The following is a 24,263-nucleotide window of genomic DNA, read 5'->3' as shown; positions in this document are numbered from 1 at the left end:
GTAAATTCACAACAAAGAATACGTTCAGGGCTGTGCCATCGTTCGGGAGTGGTAAATGGATTGGAGTACAATGCTGGTAACATTTAGGAAATAAAATTTTAATTAAATAGCAAATTTACATTTGTTCATAATAAAGTAAATTCAGTTCATAATAAAGTAATATTGCTTAACGTATTTTGTTTAATTATTTACATCAAAAATTTTTATTTATAGTAATCAAATTTAATATTGAAATTTTTTTGGTAAAATAAATATTTGATTTTTAGAAAATCAAGTTTTACACAAAAAATCACTCAAAATAAAATTAAATTTTACCTAAAGATATTAGATATAATTATATTTATATTGACTAATTTAATTATTAGTTAATTTCTGGCATAAATAATTATTAATGCATTAATGTTGATTGATTGTAATAATTAACTAAATAAAACTAGATTTAACATAAATATTATATTGAATTAATAATATTTTTTCAATATTTTAATAATTATTGTATAATTATTTATGGGAAAATAATGTTAGTCATTTATAGTTATCTAATTTATTATTTCATATATATATATATATATATATATATATATATTTATATGCATAGATTTATTGCCGATCAAAAAAATATACACTTTTTAGAGAATATGCTGGGTGTAAATACATGTAAATACTTTCCTCTGAGATATCTTTTTTATATATATTTTTTATAGACATTTTTTATGAGATCATATGTCCATTTTATTTCAACTATATGAAACATTTTACGTACATTATAGTAATTTTCAGATAAAAAATAATACTAGATGAAATCATAGAAATTCAATTATAATCATAATGATGAAATTTTGGTCTCTAATTCATTTATTTAGTTGAATATTATTGTAATATTAAAAACAATAATTCATTTTTAATAATGAATAATTCAATCTTTTAATTATAGTTATCTAATTTACTACTTAAACTCGTGAAATATTTTATATATATATATATATATATATATATCTAGTATCTAATCATGTTCTATACAAAATTTAAATAAATTGGACATAAAATAATTATTATTGAATAATTTCATTAATTTTTTATATTATTTTTTTATTCATTGTTATCAAAATCATATATAGTGAAATCAAGTGTGACTCAAAAATTTTGTTACATATTATTATTTTAACTGTTTTAAATTATTGGAGAAAAAATAAGAAAGTGAGATATTTTGTTTTATTTTAATTTAAAGTTTAATAAAAATATGATCATAGTGTTTATTTTAATTTTTAATTGATTGTTAGTAATAAATTAATAATGACTTACTCTTTTTTTTTCTCAAAAGTAAGAAAGTGAGATATTATGTTTTCTTTTAAATTAAAATTTAATATAAATCGGATTATAATGTTTGTTTTAGTTTTTAATTGATTGTTAGTAATAAATAGATAATGACTTACTCAATTATATTTCTCAAAAATAAGAAAGTGAGATATTTTGTTTTATTTTAAATTAAAATTTAATATAAATCTGATTATAATGTTTATTTAAATTTTTATTTGATTGTTAGTAATAAATTGATAATGACTTACTATTTTTTTTCTCGAAAATAAGAAAGTGATATATTTAGTTTTATTTTAAATTAAAATTAAATATAAATTTGATTATAATGTTTGTTCTAATTTTTAAAAGATTGTTAGTAATAAATTAATAATGACTTACTCAATTATTTTTTCTTTTTCTTTTTCTAATTATTTAGAATATAACAGTATTGTGCTTGTTTATATAATTTTAATTTATAATAATTTTATTATTTTTCACTATTTAAGAATAAATTCATTATTAACATAATGCGATACAACAGAGTTGAATATTTGAGGTGTAAATATCATTATTTATTATGTTTATAATAATGTATAAATTTACAAACAACTCATTTTAATATTTTTTTAAAGATAATTAATATGTTCTTTAATTTTCATACCAGTATATATTTATATTTATATTTATATTTATAAATATAAATATATATATATATATATATATATATATAATATAAAGTTATATAAAGTCTAATCTATATTATCAATAAAAGTATTTATATATAATATAAAAATTATTTTTTTGGTAATTTTTATTTTGGTATTTTAGCATTTAATTAAAACAAAAGTTTTGTTTCTTGAGATACCCATGTTTTTGGAAATTTAAAGGCAATAATTTAGTAATTATGGATTATGGAATTATGGACTGGAAAAATATTGTTGTACCTGATTCAAGTAGCTCCATCTTGAAAGAAAATTTCCTGAAAACTTAACAAAATAGTGAGAAATTTAGCTAATTTTGCAGTTAAAACTAACGTGGTACTTACTTAACATATTTAGAATAAATCAATATTTATTGGGCTTAGTCAAAAATTACTAACAAATTCATAAAACTCAAAGAAAGAGGTAAATAAGTTAACTTTATTTGGTATTTAATTTGGAACAAAATTAGAACAAATTAATTTAGATCAAATCACAATACATAAAAAATCTGTATAATAAAAACTATACATTCACAATAATTCAATAAATTTACGAAAACTGATATAAATACACTCCAACATGGTCATAGTATTTTTTTATTATATACAATTCATCAGTTTAACTTCTAACTTACATTATATGCTTAATAAGCCTAACCCGTAGATATATAATGTATAAATAAAAAATAATCTTTGCCTATATAATAGGCAGATTTCCAGAAATAATAAATGCAATATTTAGAACTAAATTTATCCTAATGTTATATTCTTTCCCTATCAAAGTAGGATTTTTAAGATAAGTAGATGTTAAAGAAAGTAGGAGTTATTTAGTTTGTGCAAAATTTGCAGTCATCTTGTAAGATTACTTTCAAAATCTTTAAAATCTCGCATCATAATTAAAATACTTATTGTAATATCTTCATGCTTATTTTATAGTTTAATATAAAACAATAATCACGTTTTCTGAGTAGGTTTGCCTTTTCCATAAAGTTCATCCTGAATTTCCTTCAAAGTTTTGCCTCTAGTTTCTATAACTATGAAAATTATATGAAACCCAGAAGCAAACATGAAACCAGCAAAAATCAGCAAAGTCCATCCAATGCCTATAGTAGTCAGCAGCATCGGAAACGATTTAGTAACCGAAAAATTCAACGACCACATCAAAACAATGCTCAAGGAAAACGCAATTTCCCTTGCTTTTGAAGAAAAAACTTCTGCCATGACTGTGAAACAGAGGGCTCCAAAACCCCACATGAAACTGAGAGAGAAAACTACCAAACAGACCACTGGTAACCATCCTGCCTCCCAACCGAGGAGATTTTGGAGGCCGAGGATGGTGAGAGTGGTAAATGCAAGTATGCTGTTTTGGAGAAGTAGAACTTTTCTAGGGAATTTGTTGATTATGAAGAGTTGGGTACATCCTGCCAATACTTGGACTCCGAAGATGATGTTGGAGGCTAGTTTTGGGTCCACGCTGCTGTTCAGCTCCTGAAAGGTAAAAGATTTTTCTTAAAAAACTTTCAATTTTTATAAAACTAGGAGTATAGTTGGTGCCAAGGCAGAATAAAAACGCTTTTTAAATTTTGAAAATTGTCACACGATTTTTTCTACCTTCACTTCATTTTAATCTGGTTCAAATTTTTAACCAAATTCTAACCTAAATAAATAAATTTAATTTTAATCTAAAAATAAATAAAATAACAAAACATTTATTAGTATCATGAGTAAAAACCTTGACAAAAACATGCTGATTTAACTGTTAATTACAAAGAAATGGCTTAACCCATCTTTATACTGATCATAGCTAATCAACCAGTCGAGGATCCAGGTTTGGAAATTTGTTGACTCGTTTTGTAAAAAATTAAAAATTCAATTTGAAATCTAAAGAACAACCAGGTGCTTTCTTCAATTTTGTGTCGAAGTATTTGGTAAAACTTCATACGCCCAAAAACATGAAAAATTGCGCTGATTAATAAAAAAACTTCTATTTGGAAGTAAATACGAGAATCAAGAAAAGCTTTCAATCAACTGTCAATTATAAAAAAAAACGGCTACACCGATCTTTGTTCCGATTAAACTTAATCAATACAGGTCATTATTTAAGTTTTAATAAAATTTCTAAATTAATTGAGTGCTTTTTGTAGAAAATTCAAAATTCTATAAAATTTTAGTTAACACTCATTAACCAATTTTGAGTCAAATAATTTGGAATAATTTCAACGTCAAATTGAACTGAAAATTTACATTTGACTGTCGAAAAGTAATTACTAGTTGAAGTATTGTTCAATGAAGCTTGCAATCATAATTCCATCATAAAAATGCCCATTTTACGTTGTAATTAGTCATCTCAATATCGCAAATTTATAATTATTCACTAAATTTAATTATCCAATATTACATGGCTTTTTGTTTTAAATTCATTCAACAATACACATTTTATGCTGTCATAAAATTAATGCAATTGTATTGTTAATTGAAATGACATATACAAAAACCAGTAATTAAATAATATAATGTAATAAATAGGAACTAATATATTAAATTAGGTATGCAAATAACTAATTTAATACGAAACTTGCACTGGCGTAAAATCTACTCAGACATGGATATTAAGATAAAAAGTTAATAAATGCAAAATATAGTTTTTCAGTGTGTGATCCATGAATATATTGTATTTTCATATTATCTAATTTACCTTGAATATTTTTTCCGAATATGCAGTTATAAAGTTGATTCCACAAAGTTGAAGTTCAGCCATAATTCCCAAAGATATTATCAAACCTTTAACAAAAGCCTTATCCTTGATCAACTTTCCCAGTGTCAACTTCTCACCCGAACTTGTAGAATTAATCATATTTATTGTTTCTTCTAAAACTCTTCCAGATCTTGCTTTACCATAGAAAAAATCTAAAGATCTTTTAGCCGAAGTGAGATCACCTTTCAAAACTTGGTAAACAGGAGATTCAGGCGCGAAGAAAAACGTCATTAAAAAAAATACTGCCACACTAGCTATGGCAATTGATAGAAATCTATATGTTAAAATCGTGGATAAACTTAAAGATAAAAGCATTCCTAAGGATAAGGATAATGGATACAAAGCTACTAAAGTTGCTCTTCGTTTTCGTCCAGCGATTTCACTGATATACATTGGAGCAATGACTCCTGTGCCTCCAACAGAGGTACCTCCAAGAAATCGTGCTGTATACAAGAACCAAACGTTGTGTCCAACTGATATTAGTATCCAGGATAGTAAAATTGGACCAGCTTGGAATAAAGCGGTAGCACGTCGTCCGAATTTTTCTGCCAGAAAACCGGCAAGAAATGCGCCTGGAACTGATCCGACTGCTATCAATGATACTACCCATGACCCTGAAATGGTAATAGACATGTTTTTATTAAATAAACGTTATGAATTCTGACTTTATCTGTTATAAATTATCTAACTTTATCTATTTTCACGTTCGTGAGGAAAGAGTTAATTCGTATTTTAATATTGAACTAGTGGGGTGTATGGCATCGTGCCTTAAGACAAATTCCTGGAACTTCCCGTACCGTAACGAAACGTTCGAGGAATTTTGAATGTTTTCAAATAGATTATTATTAATATTGTAACATCGTCTAATATTTATAGGAATTATATAAACTAAATTGCAAAGTTGAAATTATTTGTTTAAAGTATATTTGAACTATAGTCATAATTAAAAATAAAATCTGAAATATTTTCGATATACAAAATAAAAAATTTTGAAAAAAAAAGTTGAAACAAATTTTTTTTCAAAATCAATTATTTTGTTCTTTGAATTTCTTTGAAGCAGAAAGTTCTCTGAATCATTTAAATCGAACCTCAAAAACTGCTATTTTTTACACATTTAGCTCCGTATCTTCAAAATGGCTGGGCCTGCCTTTGCCAAAGACTAATAAACACTTTACCCAATCATTACTAATTGAATGTTCTTTAGATCATTCAAATCGGATACACCGTTCTCTCAAAAACACGATTTCTATTTTCTGCACTCTTTGCTCCGTATCTCCGAAACGGCTGGACCTGCCTTTGCCAAAAACCAATCAGCTCTTTTTCCTATCAATGGGAATCGAATGTTTTTTGAACCATTCAAATCGGTTGATACCTGCGCCTGAAAACGTGACTGGAAATTTGTGTCCATACATACATACATACACAAACACACATCCATTTTTCTGTGGTATGCCAAAATGTTCAGAAACCTTCAAAAGGTCGAGAAATGTAAAAATTTTCAATTTCGATTTTCGGCCCATTACAATAACTTGCCCTACGGGAAGTTAAAAAATGTTATTTTTACGATTTTGATGAAACTTTGTATGACAATAGATTTTGTATTATGCACTAAATACTAAAATATTATAGGCCTACGATAAGTGGTATAACAATGAAAAAGTTTAGAATTTGTGTTTAGCACATACACACACATCACTCACATACACACACATACACACACATACATCCATTTTTAAGATATGCCAAAATGTTTAGAAACCTTTGAAACGTAAAGATTTATAAAAAATTTCATTTTCAATTTGTTTGCTTTTACTATAACTTGCCCTACGAGAAGTTAAAAATACAATAAAAATACTACTGATTACAGTTGACGTTTAACCAAATGGCAAGTTTGTGCGACTTTCCTCAAGGCAAAATGATACTTACAACCAGTTATTCCTGAATTGATAAAAAATATGAAATATAGTAGATATAGTAAATCCATTGTGCCATTTGTAGAATTATTGAAGATGCATTTAATTAATTGTAATGATTGTAGTGATCATACAGACACCCATATTTTTTTCAATGTTAGTCTCAAATAATTCAGAATGACTTAAAACATCGACAAAACATAAAATTAGCATGTCTGATTTTCTGGCATAAACAAACATCTTCGGAAAGTTAAAAAATGTTAACAGAGAAATTAATTATATATATATATATATATATATATATATATTTCCCAATATATAATTTAAAAATAATATATTATTATTTATTATAATAAAAAAATTTACATATTTACAAAAACATGCGATTTTTACTGCAATACTTACCCTCAGTGATCGTCAAGGTGAGGGTTGAATTTGGGTGTTGAATTTCTGGCAAAGCTGATGCTGGCCAACACATTATGGCACCTCCAGACATTCCAAGAAGACATACTAAAAATAACAAATATCTATTAAAATTATTATCTATTAATCATTTTTATTATCATTATCATCCCGAAACCAGAACACTAGGACTAACCTAATAATGTTACTAATATAAAATAGCTTTACATCTGTTCTTGCATATTTTGTCTTTATTATAATTTTTGAATTATTGTTATTTAATAAATTAATTTATATTTATTTATATATTAATATTTTCAGGGACCAAATTGTATTAAAATATTTCAAGTTTTTCTAAAAGCATTAAACAATTTTGAAACATTAAAAATATTTATTATTATATTATTAGAAAATAAATGAACTATATATAAATACAACTATATATAAATAATATTTATTGCTAAATTCCTGAAATTTTATAAAAGTTCACAGTAACGCTATATTACGTATGGATTGATTTCAAACTTTATGACTCAATTTTCCAGAAAAAAGTCATAAAATTTTTATCTATAAATCATTATGATATGATAATATTTATATTACCGTTCACAGAAACATTAACAGATATTTTAATGCAGGTTTAAATTTAGTAACTATATAAATATGGAAGGACAAGATTCTAAATTGTTATTTATCTATTCTATAATAAAAAAGCCATAACTACTATTTATATTTACAACACATTTATAAAAAAAATTATCTAAACTAAAAATTATTATGTTATCAATAGCAAGTTATATACTTGATAATTTCTTGTATAAAATAGCTATAACATTAGCTAATACTAGTGGCAAGATTATTAAATTGTTGTAAATATAAATGAATATAAATGATTTTTTTTTTCATGAACATCTCAATGTTGATCATACTAAAATAGGTAAGTAAGGTAACATTTAAAAAAAAAAATGTTTTCAAAGAACTTATATTGTTCAAAGCACTTGTACCTGTGTACTAGTATAAGTAAACAAATGAATTTAAAATTTTTCATAAATTCAAAAATTAATTAGTAAGACCTAGGTAATTTATAAAAACAGATTTTTTAACATTTTCTGAGGAAGAAAACATCTCAAATATTTGAAATATAGAAATATTTATAAACATTTTTTTAAATAAAAACAGAGGCTTTCATCTAGAATTTTCTATGTATATATATATATATATATATATATATATATACATGTGTGTGTATATTAGTGCATTAATGATTTTTTCATAAATCAATTCACTCTACTATAATCTATATTGTCATTAGTTCCCAATGACAAATTAATGATAATGATAATACACATGTGCGATAAAATGTGCAAATTTTAAGGCTTTTTGCAATAATGATATTAATCGATCGTAATTACAGCAATATGCTTGCAAAATTATTTTAATATGATAAGATTACAAAAAAATTCATTGTTAAAACGCCGCAATTAATGACTGGTGTTGGATTAAAATAATCGCAATAAAAAATATACTCACGTTATTTTTTAATTTGTTATTTATTAATTGATATTAAAAAAAATAAAAACTTTACATACTCAGTAAGTAAAATTTCATTTTTATTTTAAATGTGCTTCATTATATAATTTTTTAAATATTTTATATATGCTCTTTATAAACATATGGGTATATAAAAAGCATATACAAATATTTTTTGTATATGCTTTAATTTTTCAGCATATTGATGATTTATTAATTTATTGAATATAATAATGATGCCATTTCATAAAACAAATGATCTTTGTATATTATATATTCTTACTTATGAAATTTGTTTACTTATTTTAAAATATTTTATATGCATTGCATTAATTTATTGATATTACTTCAAAAGAGATTTTTATGATAAAAATATTAACATTTTATATATATATTCCATTATTTATATATGCTTCAAATTAGTTTTCATATACTTAAATTATTAATATTCGATGTGATAGTACACCATTTTACTTTTTAGTAAAAAAAACTTTATTATAAACTTTTTAAAAATAAATTTATATATTTAGTATACCTACATGCATATTTCAAAATATTTCACATAAACATTCTATTAATTAATTTCAACTAATATTTATTTGATTTTGACTTCAAAATAGCTTCTTAAATAATGTTAAAATATTTTATATATTTTCATTTTTTATATATACATATAAAATATTGAGATTCATGTATATATGTATTAAAATATTTTACATATATTTAACTGATTTATAAATTAACTTAAATTAATTTATTAGAAATTATGATCATTCGATTTCAAAAACAACTAACTTTTTGTAGGTATTTTATTATAATACTTAAATTATATGTATATGCAAACTTTATAATAACTCATTTTATATATAAACTTTACAATGTATCATCTTAATAATTTAATAAAAATGAGAGTAACTCGATTTTTTATAGACAGAATTGTTTTGCTTTTTATTAATTAAAAAAAATTATTATAAATGAAGTAAATTCCTATTTTTTTTGTTAAAAGACACTGATTTAAAGTTAGTGATACGTGTTTGTTAGAAAAATATTTGTTTTTGGCTGATGTGAAGAAGGTATGGAACGTATTTGGAAATTGATTGAATATTCTTCAATTTGGTCAGTTTAAGGAAAAATTAGGAAGAAAATTCAAGGAAATATGATAACATAAAAATCACAAATTGACAAATTCTCAGGTAAAATCTTTTTTTTGAATCCCTATATATTAAGCAATTAATGTATTATCATATAATAAATATGAATGTATATAAATTTATTTTATTAATAGTAGTTCTTACTAGATAATGTACACAGCAATTGTGGCATCCTTTTATCCTTCTCAACTTCTTTCTGTTCACTCTCGAGAACATGAAGTAGAGGTATACTTGTTGCTAATTTTTCTTCTTTTGTATCCATTTTTAATATATTAAAAATAAATTTTTATAATAAACTTATATGCACACTAATTCCACCAAGATTTTAAAATTATGTTCATGCACTTGCTTTTAAATATATGATTTGATTAATATAAAAACCACAACAATAACACTACTAATAATTTTTTATTATATAACTGTGGTGGTATTAAAATGAGTATACAGTGGTAATAAATATTGAACACTTTAGCACCTTGAAGATTTTAAAGGATTTTGAACAATTTAGTAGAAATGATTTATTTTCACATTTATAGCATAACTTCCACAAACCAAACAAAATTGGTATGTAACTTTTTCCAAATATGATTTTTTAATTATTTTTTAAGGATTCACGACCGTACCATTTCACCGTTGGCCGTGAAATGATGATCTAAATCGAAAAGTTCGAACAAAATTATCATTTGCGAGGAAGAGCAATCAATCTTAAACGAATCAGCACGAACTATTACATATGGAACAACGTCAAAGGTTAGTTGATAATAAAAAATCAGTGATTTGTGATGAGAAAATAGAGGAAATTGGGGTTAGTTGGTAAATTAACAATATTAACCAAAAAGACATCCAGGTTGAACACAAATAAACTTCTTAACTATTTTATTTACATATGGTTGAAGATAATTCAGGAATGCAGTGTACAATCTTTTCACATTGATTTTTACTACAAATTAAATTTTCATAAGTCGATAATAAGATTGCTTCTTTTTTGTTGAAAATTCGTTTCATACATTTTACATTTCAATTCTTCCCAAGCTTTTAGTCCCTGTGTCAAGTCTTTCAATTTCCTACAATTATCACCTTCAGATTTTTTTATTAACTTCTTGAAGAGGAAGTTCATGCTTTCTCCAAAAAGGTCTAGTTACTAATCTCCATATCATCAAAAATTAAAATTTTTGTTTTATGACCTCCTGAACATTCAATGTGTATGTTTTTTGAAGTAAAACTTCTTTAGGCGCAACTAGGGTGTAAATCCGCACAAATGCAACGGAAGTGCGTTACTGGAGATAAGATAAGAGTCGAGTGCCAATGATGATATCATTTCTATACGGGTCGATTGTGATTAATCGTCATGTGAATAGAGATCTGTCGTTGTATGCGTACCGGCATCGACGTTGTATGCGTACAGATATCAACAAGGAAATCGGCGTGAAAAATAAACATTTTGAAGTTACATCGTAGCACAAATCTTGATATAATGAAAAATGCCTGAATCAGAAGAATATTTTACTCTATTCCTTAATATTTTACCTTGTTCCTTAGAAATTATTTCTTTTTATATAATATTAATCTATATAATATTATTCGTAATTTCTATAAATCTTTCAAGTTATTGAAATGGAAAATATTTTTAGGCAAAAAATAAATTTTACAGCTGTTCAAAGAATGAGATTATATTGCCAGCGAAAAAGTAAAAACATACCATCAGTCAATGAATTTTAATTACATGAAGTTCTTAAAACACAAATGCATGATGAGTGAAGTTGCGAAAACAATATTTGTTTAGGCGTTGTTTAACATAATCCACTCACTAACGAACATTATAGAATTTATTAATCAGCAATTACTTCATTTCTCTAAAGAAGGTTCAAGTCCTAAATGTTAAGTACAATGACAAACCACGATTTCGTAATTGAGGTATGACTTTAATTACATTTTGTTTTCAAATATTATAAATATTTGAATGCTACTACAAATATATAATTTATAATTTATTATTATATAAATAAGTATAATGGTTGACATTAATAAATGTGTGCATTTCGAGTGTTACCATATTCCTAATAAACATTATTCAAAATTGTTATATGATGTATTTAATTTAACTTAAATGGCATCTTGTACAGTAGAGTTTATTGAGTAAGTTTTACCTCAATCGCGTGTGAACCTTACGCGCGCTCTTTTTTTGTACAGCAAAGGAAATGCATCTAGGCATCTCAGACTAGGTCTTTTGTAAGGGTATGTCAATATCGCCGGGGTATAATACCTACTTTATGATTCAAAAAACTTTTGCTTGTAGTGATATTGTGCACTTGATTAGTTCACACTGTTTACACAGATTATTTTTCGTAGTTTCTACTTCGTAAAATTATTGCAATTCTTAATAGACAGCAATAAGAATTTGACAGAAAATATAATTTCAAGTAAAAATTATACCAATTTGTTCCATTATTCTGTACTTCATATACTCTACTGTCTACCAAGAAGTATCTACTTACTTCTACATATATGTTTATGATTATTACATACATTCTTATTGCTTTTCGATACATTTTAAAATTACATGTCATTTTTTTCTCTACAAAATGTATGATTTATGAATATCAAATATGATAATTCAATTGATTAATGATATGATTTTTTTTTTGTTTAAAACTCATTAAACTAACTATCAATGAAGAACGTGTTCAGATAAAAAATTATCAACATTAGGCGTATAGTAAAATAATAACTATAATAAATACAGTTATTTATGCAAATTTAAATTTGCAATTCGAAATTATTCAGAAAACAATGTGTAATAATGTAGAAAAAATAGAGTACATTGGGTTACTTATTACTAAAAAACTTGTAAAAAACAAAAATATAAACCAATAGTTTAATATAGAAACATAATTTATAAATCCATAACTAAAATATAAATAAACTAATTAAATAAAAACTATAGGAAGTCAATGTATAAATAACCTAATGAATAAATAACTGAATAAATATATGAGTATAAAAATCAATAACTTATCAATAATTCATTAATAAATAATTAAAATATAAGTAAATAAATATGGAAAAAATGTCAAGCAATATTACTTATTTTGAAATAGTTTTTAATATACTTAAGATCATTAAAATAGATGATACAAAATAATTATTTTCTGCAACAAACGTGTGTTTCTATTGATTTAAACTTCTCTTTCATGATATAGATAATAAATTAATTAATTGTTATTCCAGATAATTTATAAACAATATGACATATAACCATCAATGTGCAGATTTTCTGGGTCAATGTGAAAAAATGTGGATTAATCCTTGACTGCAATCTACTAGCATAAATATAATTCAAAACAATAAAGAAAATTGTGAAAAAATCTAATAAAAAATATTTGAAATAAAAAAATAATTCAAATGTATTTTGATAACTTAAGGTAGTCAGTTATAAAAATCACTAAAAAATTTAAAATGAAGAATTTTGCATATTTTTATGATTCAAGACCTCCTAAATATTTTGGCATGTCTTATATAAAATGTATGTATTTGTGTGGGTATATTGTGGGTTACAATTTTTCGTCTACGATTCCGGGATTTAAATAACATTCTATTCGTATTGACGGGGAGACGTACTGATTAGTTTTTGTCAAAGGCAGTTTCAGCCGTTTTGGAGATAGAGTTAGAAAACGAATGTTTATAAAATTATTAAGAATGTTTTAGTCATTCTATATGTATTAATAATCACAATAAATATTTTAATCAGAAATTTTAGTTCTATTTCACCCAGATTTCATCTAAAAAAAACTATTACACATTGTAGGGAAATTTCAAGTTCAATTAACTTGTTGACGTATTGCTGTACGTAAAAGTTAAAAAAATATGCGAAAATGTATTCAAATACATCAACTTTTATATTTTTTGTTGCAATAAGATTTATGGTTTAAGCAAATTTTATATATTTCTTAGTATCCACATTTATTTTTCAAAATGGTTCAAAAACAAACACAAGATGAAGAAATAGCTTTACAAATTTTGAATCTTCAAAAACGTTCAGTTTTTTCGAGAAAAACTGATATAATACCTGTGTTGCTTTCTGCGATATCCAGTAAGTACGTTGAACTAATTTTTCTTAATCTAAAAACGTTTTTTAGTACGAATGTGAAATATTCATTGTTTTATTTATACGCAAACGGAATAATGTTGAAATAATTGTCGCACTCGTGATTTGAATATTCAAAGATTCAATTTATGTGACAAGGCAGGAATTTATGGTGAAATAAGTAATTTATGTATACGGAAATGTTGTAAAATTCAATAGAAATTTGCTGAATAGAGAAAAACTGAGTTTGCCTGCAAAATGTATGTTTGATAGATCGATAGTATTGTAAACTTTTCCTGCTCTATATTGCACAATAATTTAAACAATTTTTGTTGGCATTCGTTAGAGTCCATGTGTCTGATCCATATAGCTGTACAAATGAAAAAGGCTTATATTAGTTGTTCTTGCAATTTCTTAGTATCCACGTGTCTGATCCAAAAAACTGTAGTATTTCATCAATTCCGATGCAAGAGCCAATTTTCGAATAAAATAGAAATGTTATGGTAATGCTATGTTACGGGTCTATCTTCGTATGATTTGGTAGTAGCAAACTAAAAAAGCTATTCTATCATTCTAGACCATAGGTTCCCAAACTTGTTTGTGCCACAAAATTCGGCTATCATCTCATTATTTGGTAAAAGTTTCTTCACACTAAATATTTGACAAAAATTTAAAGTTGGATCATTCAATAGTTTTGGAGATATACGAGGTTGATCGATGGCTGGCTCCGCTCTCAATACTAGTATTGAAACAGATTGTACATTTTCAAAAATGCATGATTCGATTTTGATGAAACTTGACATACATTATAAGTACACTTTATTATATATTTGACAAAAATTTAAAGTTGGAACATTCAATAGTTTCTGATATATGCGAGGTTGATGGGTCGCTGGCTCCGCTCTCAATACTAACATTTAAAGTTTAAATTATTTCTAAATATGCCGTGGACCCCAAATTTTGTTTTTATTGCCGTGGACCCCTCGAAAGTAGGCATGGACCCCTGGGGGTCCACGTGGACCACTTTGTAAATCACTGCTCTAGGCTCTTGAAAGGCCAATTGTCTAATAAAATAGAAATTTTAAGGTAATGCTCTGTAATGGGTCTATCTTCGTATAATACGGTAGTAGCAAACTCTCAAAAATCTATAGCAGTATGTTCTTAGCCATTACACATAAAATCTAACCTACAAAACACACAAACGTCCAATAACAATTTTATCACTAGTGCATCTTTCTGATGACTCCTTGCTAACGCATACGTTTTATGTGCATATGTAAAGTTAGGTTATATGTGCAAATATTTGATAACACAGCAAATACTTGGATATTGACAATTCGTTACTACCACCTCATACGAATATAGATCCATAACATAGCATTACCATAACATTTCTAATTTATCCAAGAAGTGCCCACTCAGTTTTTTCAGCCGCCCACATTTTTTGTACTGCATTGGAGAAATAATTCTTACCCTGATCTTTAAATCAGTTCAGAGTTAAGATGCTCCCCTATTACTGGAAGTGCTCCACATCTTCAAGTTAATTGAATTCTTTCCGATATCTTTAGAGACTCTTTTCATACCAACTCTTATTTCTGTTCATGATCCAGAATCCACTTAGACGATTCTGTTCGTCATCACAGTAAATCAATATTAAACTAGTGGGGTGCATGGCATCGTGTCTTAAGGCAAATTGCTGTAACTTCTCGTACCGTAATTATAAATCTTAGTACGAAACCCCAAAAAACACAAAATGTGTACACATTATGAAAATCTCTATAAAATATCTGATAATTTGATGTGCATAAGTCCAATAAACATTTTTGACCGCCAAATGACATTTTTTAAACTTATTTTTATTGAGAAGCCATAACCGCTGGACCTGCCTTCCCAAAAATCAGTTCTTCATTTTGTCAAGACAAGTAAAATGTTTTTTGAATTATTAAAATCGGACGATCCGTTCTCTTAAAAACTGAGTTACCGTTTTTGGACTTTTTGTCCCATATATTCGGAACGGCTAGACCTGCCTTTGCCAAAAACTAATCAGCGCGTCTGCTTATCAATACGAATTGAATGTTTTTTGAATTTTTCAAATCGGTTGATCCGTGTTCCCGAAATCGTCGACAAAAATTTTGTATCCGCACACACACACACACTTGCACACACATACACAAACACACATACATCATTTTTTCTATGGTATGCCAAAATGCCCAGAAACCATTGGAACGTAAAGATATATAAACATTTTCATTTTCGATTTTTTTGCGTTTACTATAACTTGCCCTACGAGAAGTTCAAAATAAATTAATTTATTATTGTTATTTTTTGTAGTATGTATTTTGGATGTTGTTGTCGGAGCCATGCTCTTGTGGCCTGCTTCGGCTTTACCAGAACTACAGAATCCAAATTCCACTATCACCTTTACCCAAGAAGAAGGTCAGTATGTTTTTCTTTATTATACAAAAGTCAAAAATAAAATAATAATCGAAAATAATATACGCCTTATTGAACGTTCCCAACGTAAAATATGAATCATTATTTGCCTACATTTCAGGTTCATGGATAGTCTCCCTAATAGCAGTTGGTGCAATTCCAGGCGCATTTATTTCTGGTTTCTTAGTTCATAGAATTGGCAGAAGAATTACAGCATTAATCGACGCTATTCCTTTCATAGCATCTTGGATGCTAATAATATTGGGTACAAAAGCCTGGCTATTCTACATTGCAAGAATATTGGCAGGAGTATCTCTCGGAGGAGCATGTGTTGTGATCCCGATGTATATTTTTGAAATCTCTGAACCCAAAAACAGAGCTATGTTTGGAGCATTATTTCCACTATCCATGTCCTTTGGAGCATTGATGAGTCTACTTCTATCGACAATCTTAGATTACAGAGGATTAGCAATAGCTTTAAATATTTTATGTCTGCTATTCATTATCATATTCTACTTTGCTCCTGAATCACCGGTCTATTATGTGATAAAGGAAGAATACCATTTGGCAAGGAGGTCCTTGCAAATTTTGCATGGTGAACGAAAGAGCAGACATGTATTGGAAGATTTAATAAATTTGGTAGAATCTACTACTGTTGCTGAAAAAACCACAATTAGGCAATTAATGAAAGACAAGGCTTTTGTTAGAGGATTCTTTATATCCATGGGGGTTGTCGCATCATATCAACTCTGCGGAATGAACTTCGTGATGTCCTACGCTGAAAAAATTTTTAAGGTAAAATAACGTGTGCATTATCAAAGTTTATAGTAAATCCTGTATATTTTTTAGGATGCTGGAAGTGCGGTCGATCCTAAGACAGCAGCAATTATCAATTTTGCAGTTCAATTTGGAGCAGCATTTCTCCAACTCTTTATAATTGAACGGTTTCCCAGAAAGCATCTTCTCTTACAAAATAGCGTCATATCCTGCATAACCTTAGGAATTTTGGGTATCCAATCTTTATTAGACTTCAAATCTGGTTGGCTACCCATAGTTTGTCTTATGGTGCATTCGATAAGTTTTGTTTGGGGATTTAGCGCCTTAGGTCCAACTTTGACCGGAGAACTGATTGCACCAAAGGCTAAACAATATGCTTTTGGAGCTTCGGTGGTATTGACTTCAGTTCTAAATTTTGGAATTAATAAAAGTTTTCCATTTTTGAATAGTTTTCTTGGAATGGGTTCGACTTTTTTGATATTTTCTGGATTTATGGTTCTGGCTAGTTTGCATATTGTATTTCTTGTACCAGAGACAAAAGGTAAGAGTTTGATGGAAATTCAGCAGAAAATGTGTGGCAAAGTAAGAAGATGAATGAATTAGGAAATTTTTTTTTGTACAAATAAAAACATTCTGTAACTAGAATAATTGTTTATTTAACAAGAACCATATTGTTTTTTATGGTTAATGCCTTACGAAAATTTTTATGTATGATTCCGATAAGCAATCAATAAATTAGACATAACTTGTCATTTTTTTAATGAAAAAAATTTTGATAATTTAAATATGGCTTCCAGTAATTTTTTTCATAGCTCCAAAGATTGACATGTGAATGGTCAAGCCAAATCCTTCAATCAAATATTCAGTATCTTCCTAAAAACTGCATTTTAAAACCTTCAATTTTTCGCTTCAATGAAAACATATAAAATATATATTAGAAATGACTTATTTCTAATCTATCTAGGAAATAATCAGCAATTAATCATTGAACATTGACGATTAACGAAAACTATTATTCGCTTGATTGATTAGAGGTTAATTTTACAAAAAACAACAAACGGATAAAAGTCATTTCGAATGAAATGTTAACGAATTTGTCATTGTAGAAAATAATTATTATAAAATAAACAATCTATATTTATAAAAATATTGTTATTTTGAATTGCATCTAATGTCATTTTAAATCATCATCTGCGTGTTCCTAATTTGTTGCTTTAATAAATTAGTATATTAAAATCGTATTATACGAAAACTAATCAATTATGATTATGATTCTCTTGAAATTATATAGATCCTAGATGATTTTGCGACTAATTTGCATTTAATAATATTGAAAAGAATATTACTCAAGAAAATTACACATATCATTTATTGACCAAAGGATCATCTAATGGTAGATGCAGTCAAGGTGAAGTCAATTAAATGAAAGTAATTAGTTATTATAACTTTATCATCGATAAATATTGAATATTATATCATAGATATTACGCAAGAACGCATCTAGAAAAATTTTTAGTTTTATACACTCTATTCGAGAAAAAAGTAATTCTTAATCTGATAATAATATTAGCGGTTAATAGTTCTCTTGTAACTTAATTCCATGTATTAATTTTCTAATAATATTATAATTTTTACAAATTTGGTTAAAATTTCTGGTATGATTGATTTTTCGCCTTCTTTATATATTAATTACATGTAATAAAATGTACGACTCAAATTTAGGAAAAAGATCATTTTTTTACTGAATTCACTTTTACATCAAACTTTTATATATTTAAAAAATTGTATATCGTATCTGATTAAACTTATTATCAATATGAATTGACTCATACTTAATATATTATTCAATTTAAATTAATTTGTTCAGCCATTTCCCAGCAAGAAAATAAGTCAAACATTGACACAAAGTCACATGCCTCAAATGAAAATCTATTATAAGATTAACACAAATAAATATCTTAACTGTCAACAGAAGTAATTTGTGCAAACTATATGTAATTTATGCAAAATTTAATTAGCTGAACATGTGGAAACGATTTGAATAAATCAATATTAAATTGTGCCTTAAGAAAAATGAACGAGAACTGCATGAAATGTATTATTAAGTATATTGCATAAATGTAAATGGATTAGCATATCGAACAATTTTATAAATTATATACTAAAGCTAAATTAAGTTTATATTTGATATATGAATACAAAGTAAACTGTTTCTGTTAGTATACAGATCTTGTTTAAAATTAATATTTGAAAGACTTTGTCAAAACTGATTATATTGACAGAAAACTACTCTCAAAATAATTTTGTGTTGGTGGTTTATTTTTGAATTTACAATATTTTGAGAAAAGCTTAATAAATAATACAAATTACTATCACAGTATAATTCCTTTCAGAATATATTCAAATTATTTTTATTTCAACTGTTCTGTGAAAACAAATTTATCTGAGACTATATGATTTTATACCTATATTAAAAATCAATGTTAATTTATTGTAGGTTTTGATTAGAATAATAAACTTTATTATTTACTCCCAGTCTATAAACTTATAAAATATGTTCGATATTATTTATTATTATACTAGGCGTATAAAACAGAATAATTTCGTAATATACAATCCAATTATGCAAAATTGTAACAATCTCATATTTACATGTTAAACGATTTTCTGTCTTTGTGATTACGGTTTCAATATGCAAAGATATATATATATATATATATATATATATATATATGTAATAGAGTATTAAAATGTCTATAACATTAAATTTGTTTCTTAGTATTTACTAAGGAAAAGTCTTTTATTAATTTTCAGAGTTACATCTCTGACAATAAATCGCGTTAATGAATATTGTCAAGTTATCATCATCATAATTTCAAAGCTAATATTAGCTATTTATTTTCGATAGGAATATTTCTTATGATAACAATTATGTATAAAGTCTTAATTGTCATAAATTTATGCAAAACTACGTATAAGTGGCATTTTGCCCTTAAGTAAGTTGCATAAAGTTCCCGATATGTGTAAATTGTATATCGACTTTGAGTAAAAATTTAAGGTTGGCGATTTAGTTCAAAGTTTTAACGGTTTATTTCGAAAATAAAATTTTAATTAATAATTAATATATATTAACAGGCTATTGTATTATAAGATCTGTGATTCTTTTAATTTCAATAAAAACAAATCAATGGGATTCCTAATTAATATATTTTTAACAGACTATTGTATTATAAGATCTGTGATTCTTCTAATAATAGTGCACAAACACAAACTTGAATGTGTTAAAGCATCTCGTTATTCCAAATGTTATTGAATTTTTACAATTCTATTACTTTTTGTAAGACTATATTATTTTAGGATTTATATTTGGACCATAAACTACATCACCATGTTAAGTTTTATCAAAATCGTAAAAAATATTTTATTATCATTTAATTACGAAGAAACTTCTGACCGATCTATGCCAAAAACTGAACAGTTTTTGAATGTTTAAAATCCATTCAGAATTTTTGGCTAAAACATGAACGTTTGTTTACAACCAAACTGTAAAGCAACGTCTCGACCGATATTTAAAAAGTAATCAACGCGAGTACTTATCGAGTTTCATGAAATTTTGCTACAGGGAAAGAGGGGAAACAAATTAGAATAGAAGAAAAAATAATAATTTTGAATTCACCCCATGGAGAAAAGTCTAGAATTTTATCCATAAAATTTTATATAGGAATAAATTTTATCAAGTCTGAAAAAAAGATAAAATTAAGTGCAACAATTCAAGATTATCAATTAATTCTAATGACTGATGATATATTATTATCAATTGCCTGGTCAACCAAGTTTGTAACAATTAAAATGTAAAAATACTGGAAGAATGTATGAAAATTCAATGAAACGTAATGATTACGTGGGTTTCAATTACTATTTTAATGCTACAAATGGGTATTCCCAGAGCTTCTGGTGACGTAGATTAGGAAACTGGTATGGAAGAAAGCTAACAATTTTATAGAAGTGCATACAAGACGTAAGATGCAAGAAACGAGACCTATTTTCGGCTTTCAATATTGCTTTTGCATACAAACAGGTTTGGTAATAACTGTTTTAAATTGCCTAATGACGTAGATGCACATAGACGCATTTTGTATTTTTATAGAAAAAAAATCTTAGATAACAGATACAAGGATAAAGTAAAATATTGAAAATAAAATTCATTCTTAATTTTAATGTATTCAATGTGTACTTTTTACAAATTATCAAAATTTGTTAAAAATATCCATTCCATTCATCACCATGTATGCAAATATTTTGTATCGACCAATGCAATTTTATTGCAAGTATCTTATTCTTCACAACAATTTTCAATAACTCAAATCTTAACAAACTTATTTAAATATTTTTCTTACTTACCAGTCTTTTAATTTTAAAATTTTTATTCAAACTATAAAAAATATATATTTTTTTCAATAATAGAACTAGGGGCTTATTGTAAGGAGTAGGTAATAATAGTTTTTTTTAATAGGATCTTGAACAATATTAAAATATTTTTTTTTATTAGACATGTAAACCGTTCTAATATTGTCATAGCTACTGTCCAAGAAAGTAAACAGAATTGTGCAGGTGCGTCATTTTTGAAGGGTAATTTAAAATTGTATTATCACAAAATATTAGCTTGCGTTATTATTACAGACTTACTTGTTTTTATATACCTTATTTTGTTTTAATTTTATCACTTTTTGATAATGGGTAACAATTTCTGTGATCGACGATGTTTAAATAAATAGAAAAAATCACTTGCATTTTCTATTCATTAATAATTTTTATATGTTAACATGAATAAATATTTTTGTAATTATTTAAATAAATCTCATATACAATTTTCTCACTTGGAAATCCTGTTATTACCGCAAAATTCTTCATAATTAAAATGAAATGTGGAAAAATATAAAAACAAGAACGTACTTGCATAAAACCTGCTCTGTACCCACATAATTACTAGTTTTATGCTTTGCAACAAATTCGATAAATGCAAATAATTATATATTTTTTATTACTAAACATCAACGATTCATAATTGTTTTCATAAAGAAAAAATAACACATTATGGCTAATCAGGTGTTTAGATTATCGTGTTGTTAAGTACTTATTGAAAATTCAAACATATTATAATTCAAAAATGTCTAATTCGTCCTTTTTAAACAAAACGATAAAATGTATCTAATATATATGTACTATTGCAATGATGTACACCTAGCTTTATATTCTCCCTTCCTGGTGAAATATTATTACAAAGCAAATTTATATGCAAATTGATATTACCATATAACCATTGACTATGAAAATGAACGCCTTTTTGCATTTCAATATATTTTACAACACCTCATAAAACGTACTTTATGAAGTTTCAATTTGTTCGGACTGAAAATTGATTCTAAGAAGTGTTATAAAATAAAGTAATATTATTTTTATTTTTAAAACCCACTTTGCATAAATCATGAATGAGAAATTCTAAAAATAATCTGTACATTAAATGAAAGACCCCAAATAGAATTGACGATCTTCAAATTTAAACACAAAACGTATACTAGTATAATAATATATAATTACAACGTAATTTAAACATAAATTAGTTACATAAAATAAATCAGTTTTGTGCGACGATCGGCCAAGCTGTTTCTTTATAATTAGCAGAAAAGTGTACAATTTTTCGTCTCTTTTTAGGCCCATTATCTTAAATCAATTTCAATCTTTTAAATATTGGCTGAGAATCACGTTGATTAGTTTTCGTTAAAGATTGGCCGGGATGTTTCTTCGTAGTTAAATGTTGAAAAAAGTTTTCTGATTATTTTGATAAAGCTTTGTATATCGATAGATTTTGTGGTCTATAATAGCATACTAAAGTAGTCTAGTCCTACGATAAGTGGTTGAATTATAAAAATTCTTCAAGATTTATTATTTCGCCTTGGAGTTAAACGATTCTAGTCCGATTCTATGCTAAACATCTGTATACATTTCGTGTTTCATAGGTAAGCTACTGATTACAGCTGACAACCTAACTCAATAAAAATACATTTTTAAAAACCGAAATAGATGAAATAAAATTCGTTAACCAAATTAATATAATTTATACAATAACAGATATTATAGGTATGTTTAAAAGTTATCAATTGTAAAGAGTATTTTACTGAAAGCAAAAATTTGATTTGCGGAATAAACTGTTAAATCTTTTACTTTAATAGCTAAAATTATATCTTTATTGATTATTTAGGGTGAAGTGGGGTTTAAAGGTCTGTGGGTAAAAAGGTTCACTACCGATATCTCAAAAACCTGTAAAGTTAGGAAATTTTAACTAGAATATTTGAAAGTAGGGAGAAGAATCTATCACCTCGATTCTTTCGCCATGTAAGATTCAACATTTTTTATATAACCTCTATAAAAGCTTGCACGTGGGTGGGGCAAAAAAGAGAAATTGAACCTTTACCATGGCAAAGGTGTAATCAATAGAAAATATTAAATAAAGAGGTAAATTAAGCTGAGAAATGCAATTTTACAAGATATAAATCAGTGATATCTGACAAAATACCAAGTTTATATACAGTGTTATGTCTATAAAATGTATATTTTGCATTGGTTGAAAATTTTAAATTAAAAGTAAAACAATGAATATGTTTGTCCTCTAGCAGTTATGTCTGTAAAATGTATATTTTGCATTGGTTAAAAATTTTAAATTAAAAATAAAACGGTGGATATATTTGTCCAGCAGCAGTTTTATTTTACCCCAACTAAGGTAGAAATTCTTTGAAAAACAACAAAAATTTTATAGTTTGTTCCTCATTTTATAATGATAAATTAGCTAGGGGTTTTACTGAACATAGGCAAATGATTGTTGTTATATTATTGGTTTCATAATATAAGTGCTCAAATTTAAATTTGACTTTTGTGCCACGCTCAACCCTATATATTTCGGGTAGTTTATGCAACTTGCTAAGGCAAAAAAAGTAATTGATGATGTGCATAGGGCATCTTTATACCAAGTACTCCAAGTACTGCATAGGGCATCTTTCTACCAAGTATTCCTAGTTAAGATAACAATTCCTGGCTTCGGTTCTTCGGTTTTTTTCTCATGACCGTAAACGCACGCACATCGGCCTTGTCAGAACCGTTCACTCTATATAAGACGTCGCTCCCGCATAATAAGCGCTTCAGTACCAGCAAAGCGTCCGGCGTA

At 26.4% G+C, this 24,263-nt stretch overlaps 2 protein-coding genes across 2 annotated transcripts; one reads left to right on the top strand and one right to left on the bottom strand.

Annotated features, from left to right (window-relative positions):
* Positions 1-2,950: 2,950 nt before the first annotated feature.
* On the bottom strand, positions 2,951-7,170 carry LOC113380585 (facilitated trehalose transporter Tret1-like). The gene is made up of 3 exons (XM_026619771.1): positions 7,070-7,170; positions 4,692-5,365; positions 2,951-3,484 (listed from the first exon to the last, which is right to left on the bottom strand). The coding sequence occupies exons 1-3, from the start codon at positions 7,158-7,160 to the stop codon at positions 2,951-2,953; spliced, it is 1,299 nt and encodes a 432-aa protein (XP_026475556.1). The 5' UTR covers positions 7,161-7,170.
* Positions 7,171-13,719: 6,549 nt separating this feature from the next.
* LOC113380576 (facilitated trehalose transporter Tret1-like) lies at positions 13,720-17,638 on the top strand. Its single transcript, XM_026619764.1, has 4 exons — positions 13,720-13,837; positions 16,166-16,270; positions 16,389-17,062; positions 17,117-17,638. The coding sequence occupies exons 1-4, from the start codon at positions 13,720-13,722 to the stop codon at positions 17,636-17,638; spliced, it is 1,419 nt and encodes a 472-aa protein (XP_026475549.1).
* The last annotated feature ends 6,625 nt before the right edge of the window (positions 17,639-24,263 follow it).

This window comes from Ctenocephalides felis, unplaced genomic scaffold, assembly GCF_003426905.1.
Source record: "Ctenocephalides felis isolate EL2017-DRISC unplaced genomic scaffold, ASM342690v1 CF-g0.4_SCAFFOLD_00845, whole genome shotgun sequence".
In the NCBI taxonomy this organism is placed as follows: Eukaryota; Metazoa; Arthropoda; class Insecta; order Siphonaptera; family Pulicidae; genus Ctenocephalides; species Ctenocephalides felis.
Note: the sequence above shows the minus strand (reverse complement) of the source record. Positions and strands in the feature narration are given on the sequence as shown.

Excerpts from the sequence above, each read along its gene's own strand:
- LOC113380585 (XM_026619771.1), bottom strand. The coding sequence starts at position 7,160 with ATGTCTGGAGGTGCCATAATGTGTTGGCCAGCATCAGCTTTGCCAGAA. Across the intron at positions 5,366-7,069 it reads CACCTTGACGATCACTGAGG|GGTCATGGGTAGTATCATTG; the intron begins GTAAGTATTGCA and ends TTACCATTTCAG. Across the intron at positions 3,485-4,691 it reads ATTCGGAAAAAATATTCAAG|GAGCTGAACAGCAGCGTGGA; the intron begins GTAAATTAGATA and ends TTTACCTTTCAG.
- LOC113380576 (XM_026619764.1), top strand. The coding sequence starts at position 13,720 with ATGGTTCAAAAACAAACACAAGATGAAGAAATAGCTTTACAAATTTTG. Across the intron at positions 16,271-16,388 it reads CACCTTTACCCAAGAAGAAG|GTTCATGGATAGTCTCCCTA; the intron begins GTCAGTATGTTT and ends CCTACATTTCAG. Across the intron at positions 17,063-17,116 it reads ACGCTGAAAAAATTTTTAAG|GATGCTGGAAGTGCGGTCGA; the intron begins GTAAAATAACGT and ends TATATTTTTTAG.